The sequence below is a fragment of the Fukomys damarensis genome, unplaced genomic scaffold (assembly GCF_012274545.1).
Source record: "Fukomys damarensis isolate Sample0158 unplaced genomic scaffold, DMR_v1.0_HiC HiC_scaffold_11, whole genome shotgun sequence".
Classification (NCBI taxonomy): domain Eukaryota; kingdom Metazoa; phylum Chordata; class Mammalia; order Rodentia; family Bathyergidae; genus Fukomys; species Fukomys damarensis.
In genome coordinates, this window is record NW_022900923.1 from 40,109,022 (window position 1) to 40,130,825 (window position 21,804).

At 55.4% G+C, this 21,804-nt stretch overlaps 1 protein-coding gene and 1 long non-coding RNA gene across 7 annotated transcripts in view; one reads left to right on the plus strand and one right to left on the minus strand.

The window, feature by feature from the left end:
* Positions 1 to 5,055: 5,055 nt before the first annotated feature.
* Cacna1s (calcium voltage-gated channel subunit alpha1 S) overlaps positions 5,056 to 21,804 on the minus strand; it is a 61,532-nt gene continuing 44,783 nt past the window's right edge. For 3 of the 4 annotated variants that reach the window (XM_010645118.2, XM_033762152.1, XM_033762151.1), the window contains 17 exons: positions 21,326 to 21,409; positions 17,708 to 17,764; positions 16,799 to 16,927; positions 16,550 to 16,615; positions 15,986 to 16,077; positions 15,582 to 15,741; positions 14,098 to 14,225; positions 12,966 to 13,062; positions 12,213 to 12,315; positions 11,199 to 11,300; positions 10,812 to 10,936; positions 9,176 to 9,304; positions 8,294 to 8,544; positions 7,103 to 7,188; positions 6,295 to 6,386; positions 5,916 to 6,056; positions 5,056 to 5,782 (listed from right to left, as the gene is read on the minus strand). In XM_010645118.2, the coding sequence (XP_010643420.1) occupies positions 5,504 to 5,782; positions 5,916 to 6,056; positions 6,295 to 6,386; positions 7,103 to 7,188; positions 8,294 to 8,544; positions 9,176 to 9,304; positions 10,812 to 10,936; positions 11,199 to 11,300; positions 12,213 to 12,315; positions 12,966 to 13,062; positions 14,098 to 14,225; positions 15,582 to 15,741; positions 15,986 to 16,077; positions 16,550 to 16,615; positions 16,799 to 16,927; positions 17,708 to 17,764; positions 21,326 to 21,409 (2,121 nt within the window). In that variant the 3' untranslated portion in view covers positions 5,056 to 5,503. The remainder of the gene's footprint in view (positions 5,783 to 5,915; positions 6,057 to 6,294; positions 6,387 to 7,102; positions 7,189 to 8,293; positions 8,545 to 9,175; positions 9,305 to 10,811; positions 10,937 to 11,198; positions 11,301 to 12,212; positions 12,316 to 12,965; positions 13,063 to 14,097; positions 14,226 to 15,581; positions 15,742 to 15,985; positions 16,078 to 16,549; positions 16,616 to 16,798; positions 16,928 to 17,707; positions 17,765 to 21,325; positions 21,410 to 21,804) is intronic. The other variant, XM_033762150.1, reaches the window with a different exon arrangement.
* Positions 8,342 to 21,368, plus strand: LOC104876876. Of its 3 annotated transcripts, XR_784448.1 has the most exons (5): positions 8,342 to 8,379; positions 9,138 to 9,254; positions 9,848 to 10,105; positions 11,765 to 11,900; positions 21,299 to 21,368. It is a non-coding gene; the product is annotated as an uncharacterized LOC104876876 (long non-coding RNA). The 3 variants fall into 3 exon arrangements; XR_784449.2 differs by lacking the exons at positions 11,765 to 11,900; positions 21,299 to 21,368 and adding an exon at positions 11,187 to 11,330; XR_784447.1 differs by lacking the exons at positions 11,765 to 11,900; positions 21,299 to 21,368 and having other exon boundaries at positions 9,848 to 10,401.

Here is a 21,804-nt window from a genome sequence, read left to right on the forward strand (position 1 = left end):
ATCAGGACAGCCACGGCTCATATCCCTTGTGTGTGTGCGGTGCATGCCAATCCCCTGTAATAGCCACAGGCACAAGATGTGTCCTCAGGACAAGAAACTTGCTTTGTGACCTTCACAGGTCATAGTGACTGAATTCCTCCATGCTGCGGTAATGTTGGTGACAACTATGCCATTCCCAGGAATATTTTGGGTGGCTTGGTAAGAAATCAGATGTTCCTTGGTTTTTCACTCTTTGGGGAAATCCTAATAGCACCCTGTAATCGTAATCTCTGACATTTGCTCTGTGTGCTGAACTGGCCAGGCAGTTTGTACGTAGACATCCTCCACACCTATGCGGATGCCTGCAGGTAGCAGGGATCGGGCACCAGGTCTGGGAGACTGTACTGGGAGTAACCGGTGCCATGTCCCGGGCGGTGCCTGCCCCCGGGCCGGGGCCTGTACGCGTCACAGTAGTTGTAATAGGTGTCGTGGGAGTACTTGTAGGGGTCATACAGGTCTCCGTCCACCATGTGGTCCACGCCGCTGGGCGGCTGCAGATTGCTGAACGCTGGGAGCGGAAGCCGCCGCAAAGTGGCTGGCTTGGAATCCCGCCCCCCGCAGCAGGCCATGGGCGGGCCCTCTTCTGAGAAGCCAAGAGCACCAGCAACCGGCTGAACTGGTAGGAGGAGGTAGAGATCCTGGGATCCCTCTGGCTCCTTTGGCTGACTTGATATTGGGTGTGTTTACAATATGTTCCACTTGCAGGGATTATAGCTCAGTGGCACTGAGCCTGCCTCACAAATACAAGGTCCTGAGTTCGATACCCAGTTCTCCCCTCACAAAACAAAAAAACTTTCAACTGACACCAGTCTTTTCTCCCTCTTCTGAATCCTTCGAGCATACAAAGCATGAGGACAAATCCTAGCTCTGCTACTTACCAGCGAAGCTACCTTCCCCGCAGTGCCCGGCAGTAGGGGGAACCCATGGTGAGGAGGGCGGAGCCACCTGGGACTCCGAGCCGTCAGCCCTGAGGCGGGAGTGGCAGGGAACTGGATCAGAGCCTGAAGACTAGGATGAGCTTTTGTGAGACAGGGGTGGGTCAGCTCTGGGCTGACACTGTCTTCCGCCGCCGTCTGAGGCAGGAGCCTGGGGCACCCACACCAGGGGGGTCAGTGAGAGGGGTTAGGGTCTCTAAAAGGACTTGGCCTGGGGGCTGAGGTGTGGACTGGGCCCACTGCTGCCCGGCTTCCCCTTGCAGTCCGCACCCCAGGTTGACTTCCTCCTCTCCTAGAACCTGGCCCTCTCCTGAGCCACATACTGAAAAGACCAAGATAACAGCTTCTTACCAAGCTCCAGCTGGGTCTTCACGTTGGCACGCACATACCCCAGAGCAAGCCCAGAAGTGGAAGGCGCAGACCCCACAACAAGCATTGCCCCATCGCACAGAGGGAGACACAGTTTAAAAGTGTTTCCCAGACTGGCTGGCCCTTCCTCAGGCTCCTCCGTAGGTACCTTGCAGATTGGCAATTTCCCTTAAGGAGCCCAGGACACGGGCTGGGATTGTATCTCTGCTTGGCAGGTGCAGAGCCCTGGTTTCAATCCCCAGCACCACAAATAAATGATTTAAAAAATCCTGGGAGAGGCCATTGAGCAGGAGTCACCCAGCCCCATCAAGGGCAGGAACCTGGAAGTGCCCAGGCTTGGAGCAAGGAGCCCCTACCTCCCCGAGAACGGGCTGGGGCTGGGGCCCCTCCGGGATGCTCCATCCGAGCCTCGAATCACCCCCTGTCCCCACAGCCCCCCTAACTGCCAGCTGCATCCCCACCCCTTCTGGCAGGTTCCCACCCAGCAGCTGAGCCCCAGATCTGCAGAGACCGTCAGCAAAGATGGGCCTGGCAGACAGTGCCCTGGCCGGTGCCCCTCCAGCAGCAGCAGGTGGCCCAGCTGCCCCATTTGGATGCTGCCGCTGTCTGGAGGTCCTGCCAGAGGGGGTCTGTCTCCGCCTAACCGTGCCTATCCTCCCCTCACTGCCTCATCGCCCTCACACTGTCCATCCCTTCTCCGGAGACTTTAGGGCCTGGAAGCCCTGCTCGGAGAAGCCCTTCCATCAGGTCCAGTGAAGCTGGGGTGAAGGTAGGATTTTGCACATTTTGATAAATTAGAACACTGTGTGTGTTCCAAAGGAAACTGCTTAAACTTTTCAAAAAAGTAAAAAAGTAAAGAGCTAATAGGCAAGAAGTTTCCGAGATGCGTGCGGACACCTATATGCGTGTCAGGCTGGAAGGAATGGCATAGATTGGACAGTATAGCAGTTAAGAATATGGAATTCAGCCTGGCATGATGGTGTACACCTGTAACCCAGCACTCTGGGAGGCTGAGGCAGGAGGATCTCACATTCAATTTCCAGCCTGGACAACTTAGTAACTTAGTTAGAATTTGTCCAGCCTGGGACTTAGCTCAGTAGGACTGCACCTGCTTTGCAAGCACAAGGTACTGTGTTTGATCCCCGGTACTGAAAAAAGAAAAAAAAAAGGCACTGGGGTGGCAACTCAGTACAAAGGCCCTAGGTTTGATCCCTAGGTACCGCCCCCCATGCACGATATGGTATTTGATGCTGACAGCTTGGGTTTGACTTCTACCTTGGCCCTCTTATTAGCAGTGCGGATTTAGGCAAGTTACTCAGCCTCTCTGCGTCATATTTGCGAAGCGGGAATGATGATATCTTTCTTAATTGATAAGATGATTAAGTGTCTGCCAAACTCTTGGACAAGGGTTGCTGTACACTTACAATTCTACATGTGGTAAATACTAAAACGATGTTCAGGTCCTCCCTGCACATCAAAATACCCTTTTATAGAACTTACAGCACACAGAGCCCCTTCGCATAGCTCTGCACTTACCTGTGCCCCTTAGAGCTCCCGCCCTCGGCGGGGAGACAGTGTGAGTTCTGTGCTGGGAGTGGGGAGGCTCCCTCCTGTGGGAGCTGCTGCCTGGCATCCAGCCTAGGGCCCTCTGGAGGAACTTTCCAGGCTCCCTGGGACACAGGTCCAGCATCTGCGTGGCTCAGTGCCTGGCTTGGGGTGCACAGCAGTTACAGGGCTGCCATCCCTGCTGGAACGGGAAAGATGGGCGCCAGACTGCAGAGTGCTTGAGGGTATTCGGGAAAGATTTTCTGCAGGAAGTAACGGGTACGCTGAGGTCCAAAGCGTGATCAGGTGTCACTGAGGTACCTGGGCCCAGAGGAAGCACAGCTCCGTCTGGCTGGGCCAGCAGGAGGGTCTGAGTGAGCAGAGGAGACAGTGGCGGGAAGGCCGGGCAAGGGTTTGCAAGAGCTGTGTAGGGCTTTGTGGCGCCACTGCTAGGGTTTCAGGCGAGGGAATAAAATGACAAGTTCTTCCTTTTTGGAGGATCAGACAGGCAGGGAGGCCAGCTCAGAGGTGGCTGCAATGGATGAAGTGTGAAGAACTGGAGGAAGGGAAAGGGGACAGGTGGTTGCAGTGCCCGGGGGGCTGCGGGGCCTGTAGGAGGAAGGGAATGCCCAGACTTCCGGTGTGAAGAGGAGCGGGCTGCCCCGCAGTTGGCAGCAGCAGAGGAGAAGCAGCCTATGGGGAAAGACGAGACGTCACCCTTGGACAAGTGAGTAGACAGGCGTGTAGAGCTGCCCAGGAGACAGCGGGCCCAGCGACTGAGGTTTTGAAGAGATTTGGACTAGAAATGTGGGCTTGGAAATTATCAGCACACAGATGTCACTAAAAGATGAGAGCAGAGGTAATCGGCCAGGGAGAGTTGGTGAGCGAAGAGGATGGGCCGAGGGGACAGAAGCTTCCTGAGAGCTGGGGGCGGGGGTGAGGAGAGCACAAGGAAGTGTCAAGCTGGAGCAGCTGAGAGGTGGTAGGAAATTCAGGAACCTCAAGGCGTGGGGGGCGGGATTTGCAGGGGTAAATGAGAGCTAATGCTGCCCAGAAGTCAATAACGATAAGACTGGATTAGCAACGAGGTTGATAGTGAGATCGGTGAGCTCGAAGAAGGGTGGGGATGAAAGATGGACCTAGAGACAGAAATGTGGGCAAGTCCGGTCCTTGGGAATGTGAGGAGAGGACAGACAGATACATGGATGGATGGGTGGACAGGTGGGTAGACAGATAACAAATGACAGATAAATGAACTGATGAAACATAAAAAGATAGCTAAATAATTGATAGAGTGGCTGATGGATGATAGAAGCGTGGGTAGATAAGAACAGATGGACGGGAGAGCTTCAGGGTCGTATTGACCTGGAAGCACCTAGGACACTTTACCTGCAGACTGAGGAGCCGTGAAAGAGGCAGGGATTGTGGCCGGGACAGAATGAGGACCTGGTGGGAGGAAGAGCAGCCTGCGCTGCCTCGGGAGGAAAGGAGGAGGTGGGTTCACCAGTGGTGTGACAGGAGCTGAGGGGGACCTTCTGGTGGCTTCTGTTTCTCTGTGAAGGAGGGACAAGGTTTGAGGAGAGAGGCGAGTGGGAAGAGCTGCATGAGGAAGTGCACAGACGCCCAGTGCCCCAAGTGTGACCTCCTATCTGTGCTGCTGGCATCCGGGGCAGCTCCAGAAGCCCAGAGCCTGCTGGGGTTTGCCAGGAGGCTGCACGGGAGGCCAGCCCGGTTACCATAGCAATGCCATGGAGCAGGTGCTTGGCACACACACACACACACACACAACGAGTGGCAATAAGAGGAACCCCTCTGCCTCCTCATCTCTCCATCCTGACCGGGACTCTACTCCTACATCACAAGGCTGTGGTGAGAACAGAGTGGGTGTGGTGTGAAAGTGCTCTGTGAACAGAGTACACGAAGGCCCGGGCGTGAGGTCATGGGTCACGTATGTACTGGCACACGGGAGGCACCTGGTAAACAGTCCCCGTGTGATTCATCCTTACACTGTGGGTGAGAGGAGCCACGGGGACTGCAGCTCTGTGACAGCCGAGGCCATAAACACCAGCTGAGCGCTATGCTGGCGGTGGACTCTGGCCAAAGGGACATGGTCATAGCTTCAGCAAAGGTGGGGCTTCTTCTAAGGCCACAGTCCTTCCTGGGCACTCGGCCCAGTCAGCAGACCTGGCCATGGACTTCCAGGAGACCCCACTGTCTGCGCAGGTCCCTCTCAGCTTGTGCAAAATACAGATCTCTGCTATTCTCCAGGCCCAGGCTCCCCGAGGGCTCCTGGGGCAGCACAGAAGGGTCAAAGAAGGTGACAAGTACAGAACAGGTGCCAGTACCACAGGCTTGGAGACTTTAATATCCCTCCGGCGGCAGTCGCCTGTGACAGACACTGGCACTGACCAGGGCTTTCTGAGTGACACAGAAGCTCCATTCAGTCATGCTGCGGGGAGGGGGTGTCCTGCCCACCCACTTCCTCCTGACTTTCTGAGGTGGTTCCTGACCACCCCTTGGCAGCCCGTGCACCCATGCACCTGACAGCTGAGTGGAAGACGGTGGCAGTGCTGATCTGGCCCTTCTCCACCCCGATGGTTTGTCCGTCCCCTGGGTCAGTCCAGCTCCGAGCCAGGCTGGCTCCACAGCTTGCACCGCTTGGGAGGAATGAGCGTCTCCCGGGAGCCCTGACGCTGGTCCAGGCTGTCCAGCGAGGACCTGAGGCTCTGGGTCCTAGCCATTCCCTCTGGGGACTCTCGCCCTCTCAGTAGCTCTGTAGCTGCCACCTCCACTTCCTCTGGTTCCATCTGGCAGGCATCTGCCAGGGCCTGGCCTGTTGCCATGACGAAGTTAGCATCCGCAGCCAAGGAGCCCAGGCCCCCTCGAACCAGAGCCTGCAGGGAAGACAGGGGGCTGGTGGGGTCTCTTTGAGGAGCCACCGTCAGGGGCTGCCTCTGTCGGCCCTGCCCTTTATGCCAGGCCGTCTCGCCTGCCTCGGTGCAGCCTGCTCCAGCCGCCTCGCCTCACCTCCTGGATCAGCAGGGTTGTAGCTGGAGCCTGGCACCTGGCATCGCCTTCCCGGGAGCGCCTGCTATGATGTGCTTCCTCGTGCAGAGGCCCTGGCGTGGAGCTCTTCTCCTCACTTGTAAATGTCTCCATCCTGAGGTGCTGTTGCAAACGCATAAAAGCAAAGACCCTGCTGGGGATGCTGAATCCCGCAATCCAGTAAAATCCCAACTCAGGCAAAGGAGCCTCATCCAAGATCCAGAGAAAGGGGCTGACCCAGGAACCCGGATTCTTCTGTTACAGATGGAAAACTTCTACCAGGCCTTTCCCTTGCCACAGCCCCCTCCTAACCCAAAGGTGGGGTCTCTTTGGATTTCTTCCCAGGCCTCTTTGCTGTTACCTGGCAGGGGGCAGGAGGTGCCTGGCCTCCAGGCATTCCCCGGGTGGTCAGCTGTCCTCTCAGCCTTTCCATGAGAGGTTTGTTGTGGGCTCCTGTGGACAAGGGGGTGTCAGGACAAGAGGGTCTGCTGGGACCCCCACGTCAATGCAGTCTTGCTTGGCTAGCTGCAGAATGTAGCTGAGAAAGTGGACACATGTGGGGATCCAACCAGCTGTAGGCCAGGCAGAACTGTGCCAACTCTGTCTGTCCTCCTCTCTGTCCTTGTGGGTTTGGGAGAGATGCCTGGGGCCAGTCTCCAGCCAAGCTGTCCTTCGGTGTGTCGGTGCACGCACATGTGAATTGTGTGTGTTAGAGGGCAGAGGACGTACCCTTATCATCACTGAATCCCAATATGTCACTGAATCCTGCTGCCACACGGTAGTTGAGGACCCGCTGGAAGACTGAAAGATCACCTGCTGGAGGTGCCAGAGCCAAGGTCCAGGGCTACCCTTCTAGGGTACTGCGGGAAGGGGAGCCTCCCATGCTGGGGTGGCGCGTGGGGACTGGGTGACTTTTCTGGCAGGCTTGTGCAGGGCCTGTCAGAGCGCACCTGCTTCCCCCTCCCACACGGCTCAGCTACCTAGCTGGCCTACTTCAGTGCCTGGATGAGGAGGGAGCCGCGGGGGCCCCTCCAGAGTCTACAGTTCCCTCTGTTACAGCCTCCCAATCCAGGCCTCCCAGCTGGTTTCCGGACTCTGGGGAAAGAGGGAGGCACCACAGGCTTTCTTAGGAGAAGGCTCGGCTTCTCAGGGGCACAGAAGGGACTGACCGAGCTCCCTACAGGCTTGGCCGAAGGCTCCTCCCCTAGCTGCAGGCGTCTCTGTCTCTTCTAGAAACTCCCTTTCGTAGTGGACACTGAAACGGAAGGAAACAAGACTGGGTGAAGCAGAGCAGGCTGCTGACTCTTCCGCCGTCTGCGACCCAAACATCACTGTGCAGTGGCCTTCACCCCAGGGCTTAGGGGCCCAAGCCCAGTGCCTCCCTGCCACCTCTCCTGCTGTGCTTCCCTCCACCTCCACTACATTCTGTGCAGCCTCACACCCTTGAGAATTCTGCATGGGGCTCCTCAACCGTGGCTGCACATAGGGTCACCTGGGAGTGCAGGGATTTTCCAGAGCTTCCTAGATGTTTCTAAAACAGAGCTGAAGCTAAGAACTGTTCTAGACCTTTCCAGCCCCTGGTGATCAATACTCCCTTTGTACTCTTGGAACACCTAATCTCGGCATTTATTTGGTCACAGTCATATCTTACGTCACATCTCCCAGCGGCCGGGCCCAGCTCTGATGCTTCTGAATTTTCACACCACCTTGCACCATGGCGACCCAAAGGCATGTGCACCCTTCAAGGGGCATGGGTGTAAATCCAGAGCCTCTCTGGCTGCAAGGGGGTGCAGGCAGCCCTGGCCACGGGAAGTATCCATTTAGCTGACTTCTGCCCTGCCCTGCCCTGCCCAGAGAACTCTATTTGACTGGCCTCTTGTCTAGAACAGAAGCTCTGCTTAGAGCCCAGCCCCTGAGTTGCAAAGGCCGAGCTGCTCCCTTCCCCCAGGCAATCAGAGATTATATTTAGTCTACAGCCCGGGGTTGGGGAGATGGGAGCTACTCAGTGCACTGAGATCTCAAATCTAATAAACGAACCTTAGCATCTAGTTTTACATAGTAGGCGCTCCTCCTCCCTGGAGGATCTTTAAATGGCCAAGGCGTCTCCGCTCCTAGACCAGCTGTAGACTACAGGAGACCCACTCAGTGTCTGGCCAAAGTTGACATGATGCTGCCCCCTGCTGGCCAGAGGAGTCTCTTCAGTTCGGATCTGTCTGCCATTAAAATGCAGGATAATCCCCAAGAGCACAAAGGTAAGTAAAGGGCACCTTACAAATTTCAGGGTGTCCCCTACTGATCTAGCCTGGTCTCAGTCCGATCCCAGCACTCCTACACCCAGAGCTGGCAGCTTCTGCCGTTACCTGAAGAATGCCTGGCTGTTGCTATGGCTGCTGTTGCCACAGGCAACATTGGCATTGGCGTTGTTGGCGTTGGCACGAGCAAGAGGGTTGGTTCTTGGATCATGAGGGAAGTCTTCTAAGAAGACGGGTGACTCCAGCTCCTCCATATCTATTTCAGTAAACTGGAGGGGTCTCTGGTTGGCCATGGCCGCGGGCAGAGAGTTGGTCCTTTCTAGGAAGTTGTCCACTTGGCCAAACAGGCCTCCCGTCCTCTAGAGGCAAGGAGGAGAGTGTGAGGACTGAGAGTCAAGTCTGGGGGGTGAGGGCAGGCAGTGTGCCGTCCACGTGGGATGAGGTGCTCGGCGCAAGTGAGAGGGCTGGGAGACGAATCCCAAGGCCAGAGGAGAATGGGCCAAGTGCTGAGAGCAGAAGGAAAGAGGATCCCCACCTTCAGAATGGTCTCAGTTTGGTGGTGTAGACAGGACACACCTCAGGAAATGGGCAGGAGACATGAACGTACAGGGAAAAACTGGGTGGTGGAGGGAACACTGAGTTGGGAGTCTTCAGAGTTGGGGTCTAGGTTCCTTTTGAAGCTAAGTGATGCTGGACATCTCACGGCATTTCTGGGTCCCCATTTTCTCATGAGTATCGAAATCACTTCAAAAAGGTGACCAGGAAGGATCTCCCACGTCTCAATGGTTACAGAAGGGTGGACAAAGTTCAGGCTGGATGATGACAGGTGGCAGGTTCCCCACAAGGTCTTGTGGGAAGGTGGAGGAGGTGTGTGATGTTGACACCTTGGGTAGGAGGGAGGTGGAGGGAGGGCGTCTTCAACACCCCTGTCCCCTTCTCTGTCGCTGTTCAGGGTCTGGGCCACTAGGGGCGCTCGTGGCCCTCACTCACCCGGAATATTCCCTCCTCCATCGCAGCCTCCACCATGGCTCTCTCCAGCTCCTCCTCTGCGGTCAGGTCTCCTGAGATGGTACGATGGATCTCGGGGGCAGCCTCTTCCTCTATGGTCCGCAGTCCAGCCTGGGCAGGGGGAAGTGACCCGGTGATCCCTCCAGTCCAGGAGTGGAAACAGAACTGCTTCCCTGGCTCTGCTTTTTTTTTTTTTTTTTTCCCAAGTGGTACTGGGGATTGAACCAGGATCTTAGCACTGAGGTACATCCCTAACCCTTTCAAAATTTTTATTTTATATTTTAAAAATTTTGAGACAGGGTCTCACTAAGTTGCTAAGTTGCCCAGGCTGGGGTCAGATTGACAATTTTCTTGCCTCAGTCTCCTAGAGTGCTAAGATTACAGGTGTGCACTACCATGCCTGACTTCTGCTCATTTCTAGTCCTTGCATCTGGAGCTTTCCCAAAGCCTGCTCCCTTCCTGGCTCACGCAATGTCCTAAGGCTCTGTGAGGCCCCCAGATCCCACCCTGGCCTCTTTGAGTATCTATACCTGAAAGTTTCCCTGAGTCTTTCCTCAAACCTACAGGTAGAGATTTTGTATCCTCCCCAGGGCTCCAGGCTGAGAAATCTCTTTACTTACTACAGTTTTTTGTTTTGTTTTGTTTTGTTTTTAGCTGACCAAAGTTCATATCACCAGCAGAACAAATCAAATTTGGTGCCATTGCATAATTTGCAACGAGGACACAGCACCACTTTTGTGAGATTCTTATCCAAGATGTGTATTTTCTGTGTGGCACAAGGGAACACTGGACAAACCCAGCCTCAGGGCATCCTGTCCCATAAACTTTGAAAGTGTCAAGGTCATGTGAAAGGAAGACCAAAGAACTGTTCCAAATAGAAGAGACTAAGAAGACACCGCAACTAAATGCAATGTGAGATTCTGCATTGGAACCTCTTGACAAAGAGGACATTTGGGGAACCAGGGAAACTTGAATGAGCTCGGAGGATCAGATGGTAACATATCAAAGTTAATTTCCTGATCCTGATGGTTCTGTGGTGGTTATGTAGGAGAATTATACAGGAGAATATCCTTGTTTGAAGGAAATACACATTCAAGTGTTTTGGGTTGATGGAACATCTCTCAAACAGTTCAGAAAAGAAGGTTTTCGGTATCATACTTGAAATTTTTAAACTATTTCAAAATAAAAATAGCAAGTGACATAAATCATCGAGCACACATCTCAAGCGCATGTGTTTTTAAATTATGTGCATTACAATGAACATGAAACATAGGAATAAAAACCAAGTGAGATAAAACACAAAGATTTTTTTCTTCACACCCAAGGGAGTATTTTAAGAACCCTTGGAGGATCTGCATTCTTTGGAGCCCACGGCTACTCCCTAACTTGTCTCTCCCTTGAACAAGCACTCTCTTCCTTGGTCCCACCATCCAGAAATGATAAACTCCTGCATCTTCTCATCCAGGTGAAATGTCTCCCGTCACAGACATGCAGAATTATTGCCTTTCCTCACTCCTCAGAGCCTCCTTCTGTCCTCTCTGTCTCCATCCCTGGCCCAAGGACACAGAGAGAGACCTGGAGCCTGGAGTCACTTGAAACTTGCCTGGGTTGGGCTTACCTGGATCTGTACGGTGTCCTTCTTGGGCCGATACCCATAATACTCCTCCTGGCGCTTCATGAACTTCCGGAAGTGCTCCTGGATGAGGAATGTGGCATAGAACTTTCCCACTGTCACCTCGTCATCTGCAGAGGAGCCAACAAAGGAGGTGCTGAAGGCTGGCGGAAATCTGACACTGGGTTTGGAGTGAGAGCCAGGCCTGGGCACCCTGCGCCCTCCCCGTCTTGCTGAGTTGGTCAGTGGGCACTTTTCACCCTGAGGCTGGTGGCTGCCCTGCTGGGTGCCCGCGGGTCCGTCTACAATGTTTTCAGATTCTCAGGGGACTTCTTGGAAAGGCCCCTCACCCCTTTCTCGTCTGTTCTGTGTCCTCTCCAGGGCGGCACCCACCTCCTATTGGAGGGATGACCTGGTCCAGGAGCTTCATGCTGGTTCTCTTCCAGATCTTCTTGATGATGGCTCTCAGCTCCTCATTGGCCTGCTCAAAGTTACCTGGGCAAGGGAAGGGCAGGAATGGCCCCAAATCCATCCAGGCCAAGCCACTGGCAAGGCGATCCACTACCCACTGGTCCTCTCTGAAATCCATTCACTAAGTAAACACTGGCGTGGTATTTCTTTTTTAAAAAAATTTCTTTTTATTTATTTGATTTGATTTTTTGAGACAGGGTCTCACTTTGTAGTTCATGCTGACCTTGAACTCACTATGTAGCCCAGGCTGGTCTCAAACTCTTGGTGATCCTTCTGCCTCAGCCTCTCTGGGATTACAGGCATGAGCCACCTCGCCTGGTTCTTGGTATTCTTTATAGTGGTTATGGTGCTGGGTAGGGACGAGGACAACATAGTCCCCGAGGCAGCCAGCCCTTGGGTCCTGTACGCATCCCTCACAGCCTCGGCCCATCATGCCCCGCCCTAACTTGCTGCTCTCCAACTCATGCCCTTCGTCTTGCCCTCACAAGGAACCTGCCCGTGGCCCGTGTCCTGCTGTAAGATGAACCTGATGCAGCTGGAGCCCTCAGCGAGGAGCCCAGGGACGACGGCAAACCCCAGCGACTCCTCTAACAGACAGTGCTCCCACGTCTGTCTGCCTAGCAGGTGAGGACCCCCAGGCTTAGGGGGTCAAGATGGACTCCCATCAGACTGCCCAGTACTACCTGGTCCCTCCTCTGCCCCTGCCTGGAGCCCACCTCAGGGAACCCATGACTCTGTGCCAGCACTGGCGGACACATCCTTAGTGATCCTTTCCTGCAGAGATTTCTTGAGCTCCCTCTGAGCCTGAGGGGCAAGAGGACTCCACGGCCATAGGCTGGGCTCCCTCTGCTTCTTCCATGGCTCTTGATTCCAATCTTTACTCTGAGAAGCTGGAAGAACCCATGCCAGAAAGCATCGTCCATGGGGAGGCCTCACCTTCTGTCTTGATTTTGAGGGCTGTGCGCACCAGGGCAAAGAGTGTGGCATTGAAGGTGACTGTGCCGTCGCTGTTCAGGGGCATGTTCATGCCCACCAGCCGCTGTGCAGGGAGAGGCAGAGAATTGCTGCAGAGCTGGGACCAGGCCCAGCCTGGCAGGTCATCCTCACCCAGGCTGTGGGCCAGGAGGGGATGGGACATGAGGGCTGGGGTGTGGGCTGACCAGGATGCGCTCCACAGGAGGATGGGCTGATGACTGGGGACACTGCCAAGGCTTTAGGTCACAGGGAGGGACTTGAGGACTTCTGTAATTTGGCTCTTAATAGAAGTCCATGGGTAAAGGCTTGGTCCCAGGGGCCACTACTGGGAAGTAATGGAAACTAAGGATGGGGACAAGTGGGAGGCTTTAAGTCAGTAGGGTGTGCACTCCAGATGGCAGGACCTGAGTCTCTTCCTCTTCCAATGAGGTGGATAGTTTTGTTCCATCATTCACTCCCACCAGGATGCACTGACCCACAGCCCCACCATACACCTAAAAGCAATGGATCTGCCTGACCTCAGACAGAACCCCCTGAAACTGTGAGCCAAAATGACCCTTTTCTCCTTATAATTTGACTATCTGAGGTATCTGTTACTGACCAACACAGGGATCCTGGAAGTCATTGCTCTAAAGTGAATCAGACCATCAGGTCTTCGCCAGCTTTCCCACCCCTTGGCACCTGCACCTCTCCCTCCTGGGCGATGCTGGTTACCTTACATGCAACCCTGTGTGGGCAGAACTTCCCAAAGCCCAGAGGGGGCTGGATCCTTCTCAGCAGGGTCACCACATCCAAGTGCTTGATTCTCCCCCTGTAGGACAACACAGACATATACACCTGGCAGCCACCAGAAGCTCCCAGCTGCCCACGGTGGGTAAAGGGGAGGGGAGCAGAGACAGGAGACATGCGGAGGAAGGGGCAGCCTTGAACCCTTTTAACAGACGAGACAATGTGAATATATAGCTGCCCACTACCAGGAACAGACTTTGCAGGGGGTGCAGAGAGAGGCTGACTTCTGGGGGGTGGTTTCTCAGATAGGGGATCTCCAGCCCTGGAATCTGGGTCTCATTTTTCCCGTGCCAAGACCTTCCTGAGGTTTTGGTCAACCTGATGGAGGGGTGGGAAGTGGTGGTCTCGGGCTATATGAATAGAAGTATAAGGATCAAGAGAGAGAAAAGGCCATCTAGAGACTGGTCCAGAGCCAGAAGCCACATTTTTGTTGTGACCGTGACCCTCTAGAATTGGCACAAAGCGGAGCAACCAGGAAGGTCATAAAGAAGGGACCAAGGTGAGGGCAGAAGGTGTGTGTGGTTTTGAGAAAAATCATTTCGGAAAGTCCTGCTGCCTTTCTCTTTCCCTGAGCGGGCTGTGACAGAGACCGTGCCCGACACCTGGAGAGCATTCGGTAAATGTGAGCTTATCTTTTTTTTTTAGGCAGAGTGTAAGAACAGTGTCTCCCAAACTTTAATGTGTATGTGGGTGCCCTGAGGATCAGGGCTCAGTCCATCTAGATGGGGCCTGGACTCTGCCTTTCTAATCAGGCTTGGATGCCGTTGGTTAGTGGGGCTCTGGGGGTGGCCAGGCTTACAGTTCCTGGTGAGGTACTGAGTTTCCCACTCCTAGGACTATCTAAGCAGAATTCAGGTGACGGTTTCCCAAGAAAGTCAGTGGTCTGCTCCCCCAGGAGGCCGTGGCATCCCTTCCACCCCCGAGACACTAATTTCCTTGGCTGAGACCTTGACTAGATGAAGAGTGAGACTCCCTAGCGGACATCAGGGCTGGGAGCGGGATGGAGGGATGGATTGCTCAGGGAGGGCCCAGCACAGAGCCTACAGACCGTACTCACTTGGCCTCTGGGTCATACTCAGCCCAGATGGCCTTGAACTCATCCAGGTGGTGAGGGCCCAGGATGGACCAGTCCCGTGTGAGGTAGTCAAAGTTGTCCATGATGACAGCCACAAAGAGGTTGATGATCTACAAGAGAAGGACCAAGGGCTCCCAGGGGAAGGGCAGGAGATGCAGGGGCAACAGGGAGCTGGAAGGTGTCTGCCGGCCGTGGGGGTACAGTTTCTACCTCCCCGCACCCCGCTTGCCAGCCCTTTTACATAACCCACATTCCACACACCAGCAAGACTGCCTGCCTCTGTGCACCTGCACGGGCGGGCTCGGCCAGGGTCCTGGGCTCATTCCTTAGAACCGACCTTGAGAGTCTCCTCAGGATCTGCTCCAACCCCAACCCCACCCAGAGAGGCTCTGTTCCCACCTCTGTGCCCTGGCCCATGTCCTTCTCGCTGCTCTTGCCTTTTCTGTCCATGTTGGGGAATTGAGTTGCAGATCTAAACTATCCAAGCCTAGATCTAAAAAGCCCTCAAAATTCTTATATGTGTGGAAGGTCAGTGGATCGTGGGGTTGTTAAACTCTCAGTGGACTCATCATTGATGAGTTCAGTAGCTGCTGTGTGGCTGGGAAGTGGAGCCTGGTGGAGGTGGTCGCTCTGCCTTCTTGTCCCTGTCTCTTCCCTACATCCTCTGCTTCCTGCAGAGGAATGGCCCCTTGGCATGGGTTGAACACCTTTTCCTCTACCATGCCCCCTCTGCCCTCCTGTTTCTGCCCTAGAGTCAGCTGATGAGGGACTGAAACTGTGAGCACATATAAACCTGTCCTCCTTCAAGCTGTGGGTGTCCAGCGATGGCAAAGAGAGTGAGACAACTCCCTTGTCCCTGTGACCTCCAACGGGGCTGGGGCTGGTCTAACTCATGTTTCCATCCCCCATCTCTGGCCCAGAGCTTGCCGTATACCAGATACTCCGACAACAGTTTTGAACAAATGCAGGAAAAGAAGAAGTGTAGGAAGAGGGCCCATGATGCCTTCCATATGGACAGACAGCAATCCTGCAGTCTCAAGGTGGCCCAGGGCTCTCCTTGTAACCCCACTGGGACCCCTGTGGGACCTGTTTCTGGGATCTCAGCCTCCTCACTATGGGGAAGCTTCTCTTCTGAGGAACAGTCTGTTTGAGAAATAGTTAGGTGTCAATGTCTTCATCGGAAGCCCCTACTTAGTTAGGACCCGGCCCCATTAAATGCCTTTCCAGTATCAGCTGCTAGTGAATATACACATAAGAGGTACGTACACTATGAATACAATGAAAACATTTTGCTATTCTTCTGGAGCATGAAACAGTGCTCACAAAAGAAGGCCAAGGCGACCAGAACAGGGGAGCTCTAACCAGTGCTTCCTGTGTCCCTGAGACAGAGCCAGCCAGGAAGGAGAGGGCAGCCTCTGCCTCCCTTGGCTCAAGCCCCTCCCAGGCTCGCACTCCGGGCATCTCACCAGGAAGGCGCAGAGCATGTAGAAGCTGATAAAGTAGTAGTAGGCGAAGTTGGTGCCACACGTGTACTCCTCCCCCGGGGCGTAGTCTGACTCTGGGTCACACAGCTTCCCATAGCTGCAGGCCAGCAAGATCTCCTGCCAGGCCTCGCCTGTGGCGCACCTGGAGTTGAGAAAGAGGTCCTGTTGGCCTGTGCATCTCAGGGAGGTGGCAGGCAGGGACTGCCCTCCACCCCGCGGAGGGGCTCTGTGCACAGTGCTGGCCCCTCGCTCACAGATGACTAAAATCATCAAGAAGGCTAGAGCAGGGCAGAAAGCCAGCAGGGGACCCTACTGTGGGACTGGCACTGCCAGTGCAGATCAGAGCAAAGCAGGGACTGTCAGGGGCGGGGCGGGGGCACTCCTGCCTGAAGAGCAACAGCACAGCCTGAGGGAACGTCTGGAAGTTGTTGTTCCGGTTTATCTGGGTCCCATCCAGCATGGCGATCTTTCCAAACATCTGCAAATTACAAAGGACTCCGGCTTCAGAACCAAGACCCCGGTGTCTCCTCAGAGGTGTCCCACTGCCTTTTCCCGCCTGACCTCTCTCCAACCCCTTCGCTCCAGACCACAGATGTGAAACCATAAAAACTGAATTATTTTGTAAGCCACCAAGCTAAAGAAAAGGAGGAGAGCGGGCCAGTTTCTCCACCTGTAAGCAGACCTTGGGGTGATGTCGTAGGCAAGGTCCCCGGCCACAGCCTGAGAGACGAGGTCTGGCTCTGCTGTCCATTTGTGTGCCCAGGGCCCTCCTGACTCACTCCAGGCTCCTGACACCGAAGCCTCTGGGGCCAGGGTGTAGGATCCCCGCAGCCCCACAGCTGACCCCTCGGCTGCTGGGACGCAGGAGACAGACAGGGTGGAGGTCCCAGGCCCACAGTGCCCCTCCACGAGCCGTGACTCATCCGGGGCCTGGGCCCAGCTGCTCTCACCTGCATGCCGATGACAGCGTAGATGAAGAAGAGCATGACGATGAGCAGGGCCACGTACGGCAGGGCCTGCGGGGCCAGGAGGGGCGGCAGTCAAGGCTCCACCACCTGCCTGCAGCTCCCCTCCTCAGCTCAGGCCCCCTGGTCCCCAGGACCTCCAGGACCGCACGGTGGGGCTCAGCTCCATGGCTCTGTGGCCTCCCCAGGTGAGTGCAGTTGCCAGGATCCCAGCCCTCGGGGCAGGGCGCCCACCTGGAAGGATTTGATGAACGTCCACAGCAGGGTACGCACTCCCTCTGCCCGGCTCAGCAGCTTGATGAGCCTCATGACCCGGAACAGGCGGAAGAAGGCACTGGAGATGCGGGCACTCTCGTCGGGGTCCTGCGGGGCAGGGCAGGCGGGAGGTGCAGTGTGTGTGCCGGGGTTAGTCTGTGGCAGGAGGGCTCCACCCATCTCCAGGCCCCTGCTGTCTGCCAGCTCGAGACCAACCCAGGACCCAGAGCTCGGGGGCTGATGGCCAGGAGAAGGGGTGGACGTGGGGCATCAAGCTGTACAGTGAGCCAAGGCGGCAGCCGGCCTCCTTCCAGCCCTCTGGGGGCTGCCTGCTCATCCCCCCTTCTCCAGAAGCTGCCACTGAGCTGAGGACCCTGCTGGCCCTAGTGTCCTCCGGAGCTAAGTTCCCCAAAGCCTGGCGATCTGTCGTCATAAATTCTACCTGTTCATTCTCCTCTGTCCCCACCCTACTCTTGGCTGTCTTAATCTGGGCAAGCGCCTGTCCTTGTGCCAGCCTTAGACACAAAGACAACTCTGGAAGAGAGAGCCCTCCCTGCCCGCTTCCTGTGCCCACAAAGGCCTTGGGCCTGATGAACAGTCACTGCGGTGCCATGCAGTACAGTCCTCTGGACTGTGACCCCATCCGTGTAGGGGTGCAGAGACAAGCCTCACTCACGGCGTCCCAGGCTCTCAGGAAGCCACTACATCCATGCATGTTCTACCGTGGAACCCCCGCCTCCACCCAGCGCCAACCCTGGGCCGGCCTGCTCTGGGGAGGGAGCCCTGAGCTGGCTGGGTGCACCCCATGCGATGCATGCAGCCAGCCTGGCATGCAGGCTGCAGGTAGAGCCGCGGTGTGCAGGGCAGACTCATGCAGCCAGGAATTACAACGTTCCCGCAGCCTCCACCCAGGCAATACAGTCCCCCGCTGGAGGCCAGGAAAGTCTGTGGAGAAAAGAGACGAGGAGAGGGGAGGAGAGGAGAGAGAGGAGAGGGACACACGGGAGAGAGGTGAAGAGAGGCGTCAGGACAGACACGTGGGAGAGTTAAAGAGAGAAGACAGAGAGGCGGGGATGAGGCCCCAAGTGGTCGCACTCTGGGGCCGGGGGTGAAGAGGGAGGACGAAGCTCTGTGGAAACGTGAGGCGAGAGGCCGGGACAAGGGAGTGAGAAGGGAGGGCAGACTGGACACAGACACAACCCTTCTCGTCTCTGAGGCGTGTCTGCAGGTGACAAGGGCTTGGGCTCTTCCTGCGTCTGGATGCTGGGACCTCCCTCCCAGGGCGCCTTGGGAAATACTTGTTCATCATCCTGTTGCTCTGAGACCTAGGGAAAGTCCTGGCTGCTAAGGGCAAAGCTCTTTCAGGGGGTCCTGAGAGCCCCAGCAGATGCTCCTCTGCCTGGGACTGGGACCAGGACCAAGGCTCACATCTCAGCGGCCAGGCTCTTAAAGAGCGGGAGCTTGGGGAGCCTGGGAGCAGCATTTCTTCCTGACGACTCCAAGCTTCTCCCTCCAGCCACATTGCATGAAACTCCCCGCCCCCCGCATCTCCGTTCCACCGAAAGAAGCCACTCCTTGTTCAACTTCCATGTGGCTGCAGGCAGAAAAAAACCTCAGCTTCCTAGTTTCCCCGTCAGGCAGGCTGTCTGGGGCAGCTCTGCCCTTGACCGATGGCTCTCAATCCTGGCTGCACTTCAGAATCACCCAGAAAGTAAAAAGAAAGAAAACACTTGTCTTTGCTGGGTCCCCACCTAGCCCAATGAAGCCAGCTTCTGCGGGCTTGGGCGGGGCTTCAGAGGCCCGGATGCACCTGCATGGCAGGTGATGGTGATGTGCAGCCAGGGATGAGGTCCCATGGTGCAGACCTGTGCTGCCCGTGTGGCAGGCACCTGTGGCCAGCGGCTGCTGCACTGACCAGGTCAGGTATATCTACCTCTGTGCAGGTGCAGCAGACACGGTGCCAGACCTTTCCCTGGTTTGTGTACCAGAAATGTAAGTCATTATTTTGTTGCTGCTATAGTACTGGGGATCAAATCTAGGGCCTTTGCACAGAGCTGCATCCCCAGCCCTTTGAATTCTTGTATTTTAAGATTTGCTAAATTGCCTGGGAAAGACTTGAACTTTTGATCCTCCTGCCTCAGTCTTCCAGAGTGCTAGTATAATGGGCCTGTGCCGCTGTGCCTGGCTGTGAGTTGATCTTAACATGACTTAAAGCATACGTTACTGGTAAGGACATCTGGGCTACTAGAAATCAAATAGTGCCCAGAAACGTCCTCCCTAACCAAAGAATAATACCCTCTGTAACCCGTCCCCCAGTGCCAAGGAAACTGTTTTGATTTACCCAGGCAACCCTATGCAGGCCTCAGACTTCTGGAAGGACCTTCTTTTGTTTGTTTGTTTTTTTGGTACTGGGGATCAAACTCAGGATTTTGTGCTTGTGAGGCAAGCGGTGACACCACTGAGCTAAACCCCCAGCCATGTGGAAAGACCTATTTTTAATGTGGGCTATCTTGGCTGTTGGGAGTTCTCTTGTCTGACCGTGCTTGTGAGGGGTGCTGCTGTCAAACTGTTGGACCCTTTGGGATGCTATTTTCCCAGCTAACACCGAGAGAGGATGGAGATGCCTCACACTCGCAGGCGCGCGCGCACACACACACACACACACACACACACACACAAGCACATATTCTCACACTCCCTGGGTTAGCCCAGAGCCCACCCTACCCCTCGTCAGCTCTGTCCAGATGGAGCTCTGTCTGTCACTGTCTGTTCTGTGCCTGGGGGTGAAGAGGGTTCCCAGCCCCCACCGCCACCTCCGCCGCAGACTCCCAGTGTGGCTCTAGAAGCTACTGCTTCCTGCCAGGGCTCAGCGTCGGAGCCTCAGATGTCATCTCACTGCCCTGGGATCTGCAGGGCTGGTCCCCCCCACCCCACCCACTCAGCACCGGGCTCAGTACACAGCCTGGCACAGCCCAAGTGCTTTGCACTGTGCAGTGGGGGTTGGAAAGGAAACGATGACTGACCCCTAGCTCTGGGGCTCATCTCTCACTCTGACACCAAAGCAGCCTCCTCCTTGGCAGATTCCCCCCATGGCCCCGGCTGGGGTGGCTGGAAGGACGAAAGCTCTTGCCCACCTCCCCTCCTGCTCCTATGCTGTCCCCCCTCCTGCCCCTGGTGCCGCTCGGCTGTTCCCAGAGTAATGCTGTCTTCGGAATTTAGCCTCTGCCTCCCACTGCTCCCCTCCTCCTCCTCTCCTGTGCCCTCCTCTGTTCCGCAGATGCCCACCTTTGGGTTGGGAGCAAGGCCACACTCCCTGGAGGCTCTGCTGTAAGACCTGGTGAGCGGACACCTCTGCTGAAACCCCCTTCCTGACCTGCCCTCCAAAGACAGTTGTGGTGCTGGTTCTTACGCTGCCTCCAGGGCCTCCCCAACCCCATCCTTTGGTCCAACCCCTATGGCCGGTTACCTTCCTGCTAGCTCAGCCTTCAGAGCAGATGGAGGATCTGTCTGACCAGTCCTCACTGCCTCCACAGCCAGCATCCACCAGCGTCCCCGCTCACCTGGGTCACTGCAGTGGCCTCCTGCCTGCTCTCCCAGGTCAGCCTGCTGTTCCCTGCAGTGTCAGCTCAGCTCAGCAGCCAGAGTGACCCTTTTAGAGCTACAGTCTGACCATGCTTAATCCTTCCAAAGGACTCTCATCTCTCTCGGAATAAACCGCAGGGCCATAGTTATGGCCTTCAAGGGCCTGGATGATCTGATCCCATCTCTCCTCACCTCTGCCTCTCTCTGCTCCAGCTCTAGGGCTTCTTGCTATACCTCAAACTCGGCAAACACACTTTCACCCCTGGGCCTTTGCATATGCTCTTCTCTCTCCTCGCAACACTCTTTGTGTCTCATCCTAGTATGGCTTATTCCCTTGTTTTATTGAGATCTCAGCTCCAGTGTCTTCTTGACACCCCCCCCATTCCCTTCCACGCCACATCCTTAGCTTCAGTTATTTTTCTTCAAAAACCTATTGTGTACTAGGTTTACTTATTGTTTGGGGCCTCCACAATTTTGTCTACTGTTGCTTCTTTAGCACCAAGAACCACAGCGGGCACAGGGGAGATAATAAATATTTCCAGCATAAATGAATGGCTGAATCCCTAGCGAAAGGCCCGAGTTTAGTCATTTGCACCTCCTGCCCCTCAGAGTAACATTTTAAAGGTGGATCACTAATCTGATGCTCTGCCCAAGCCTTCGGTGACTTCCCATGTGGACAGAGCCATGATCTGCCACCTCCATCTGTTTTTGTGTTTTGTTTTGTTTTGGTAACAGGGATCGAACTCCGGTCCTTGCACTTTCAAGGCAGGTGGTGGAATCCCTGAGCTCAATCCCCAGCCTTCACCTCCATCTTTGTAACCTCCAGGGTGCCATGTTGCCCCCACAACGGGTACCGCACAAATGGGGGCTGAACAAGTGCTTTCTGTCCCACCCTAGCAATGGCTCTGCCCACCTGATACTCACATCAATCTCACTAAGGATGACATCGATGATGCTGCCGATGACAATCAGGAAGTCAAACACATTCCACGGGTCCCCAAAGTAGCCCTGGTGGGGTAAGTGATGAGAGCCTGGTGAGCTTTGGGAGGAGGGAGCTCTGGTGGCCAGCAGAGGGCAGTGTTTCCACCCACGGCAGTGCAGCTCTGATGTGGGGCGCGCGGGTCCACCCCACTACCCTCTCTCCTTGGCTCTGTATTTCTCTCCCTCTAGAGTGCATAGCGGTGCTAGGGCTGTTGGGAAGTAAGGACTCGGGGCTTTTGTCCTGAAGGGGAGCTGTGATCCTGGAGCGCCCCTTAAAGTCCAGACTAGCCAAAGCAGAACTGACAGGGTGGCTGGGGTGGGCGGGAGCTGTGACATTTGGCTTAGGAGCCCAAAACACAGGCCAAGGTTCTCCTCCTGGCCAAGACCTGCACTTGGAGCTGAAAGGAAGCAGAGGGATGTAA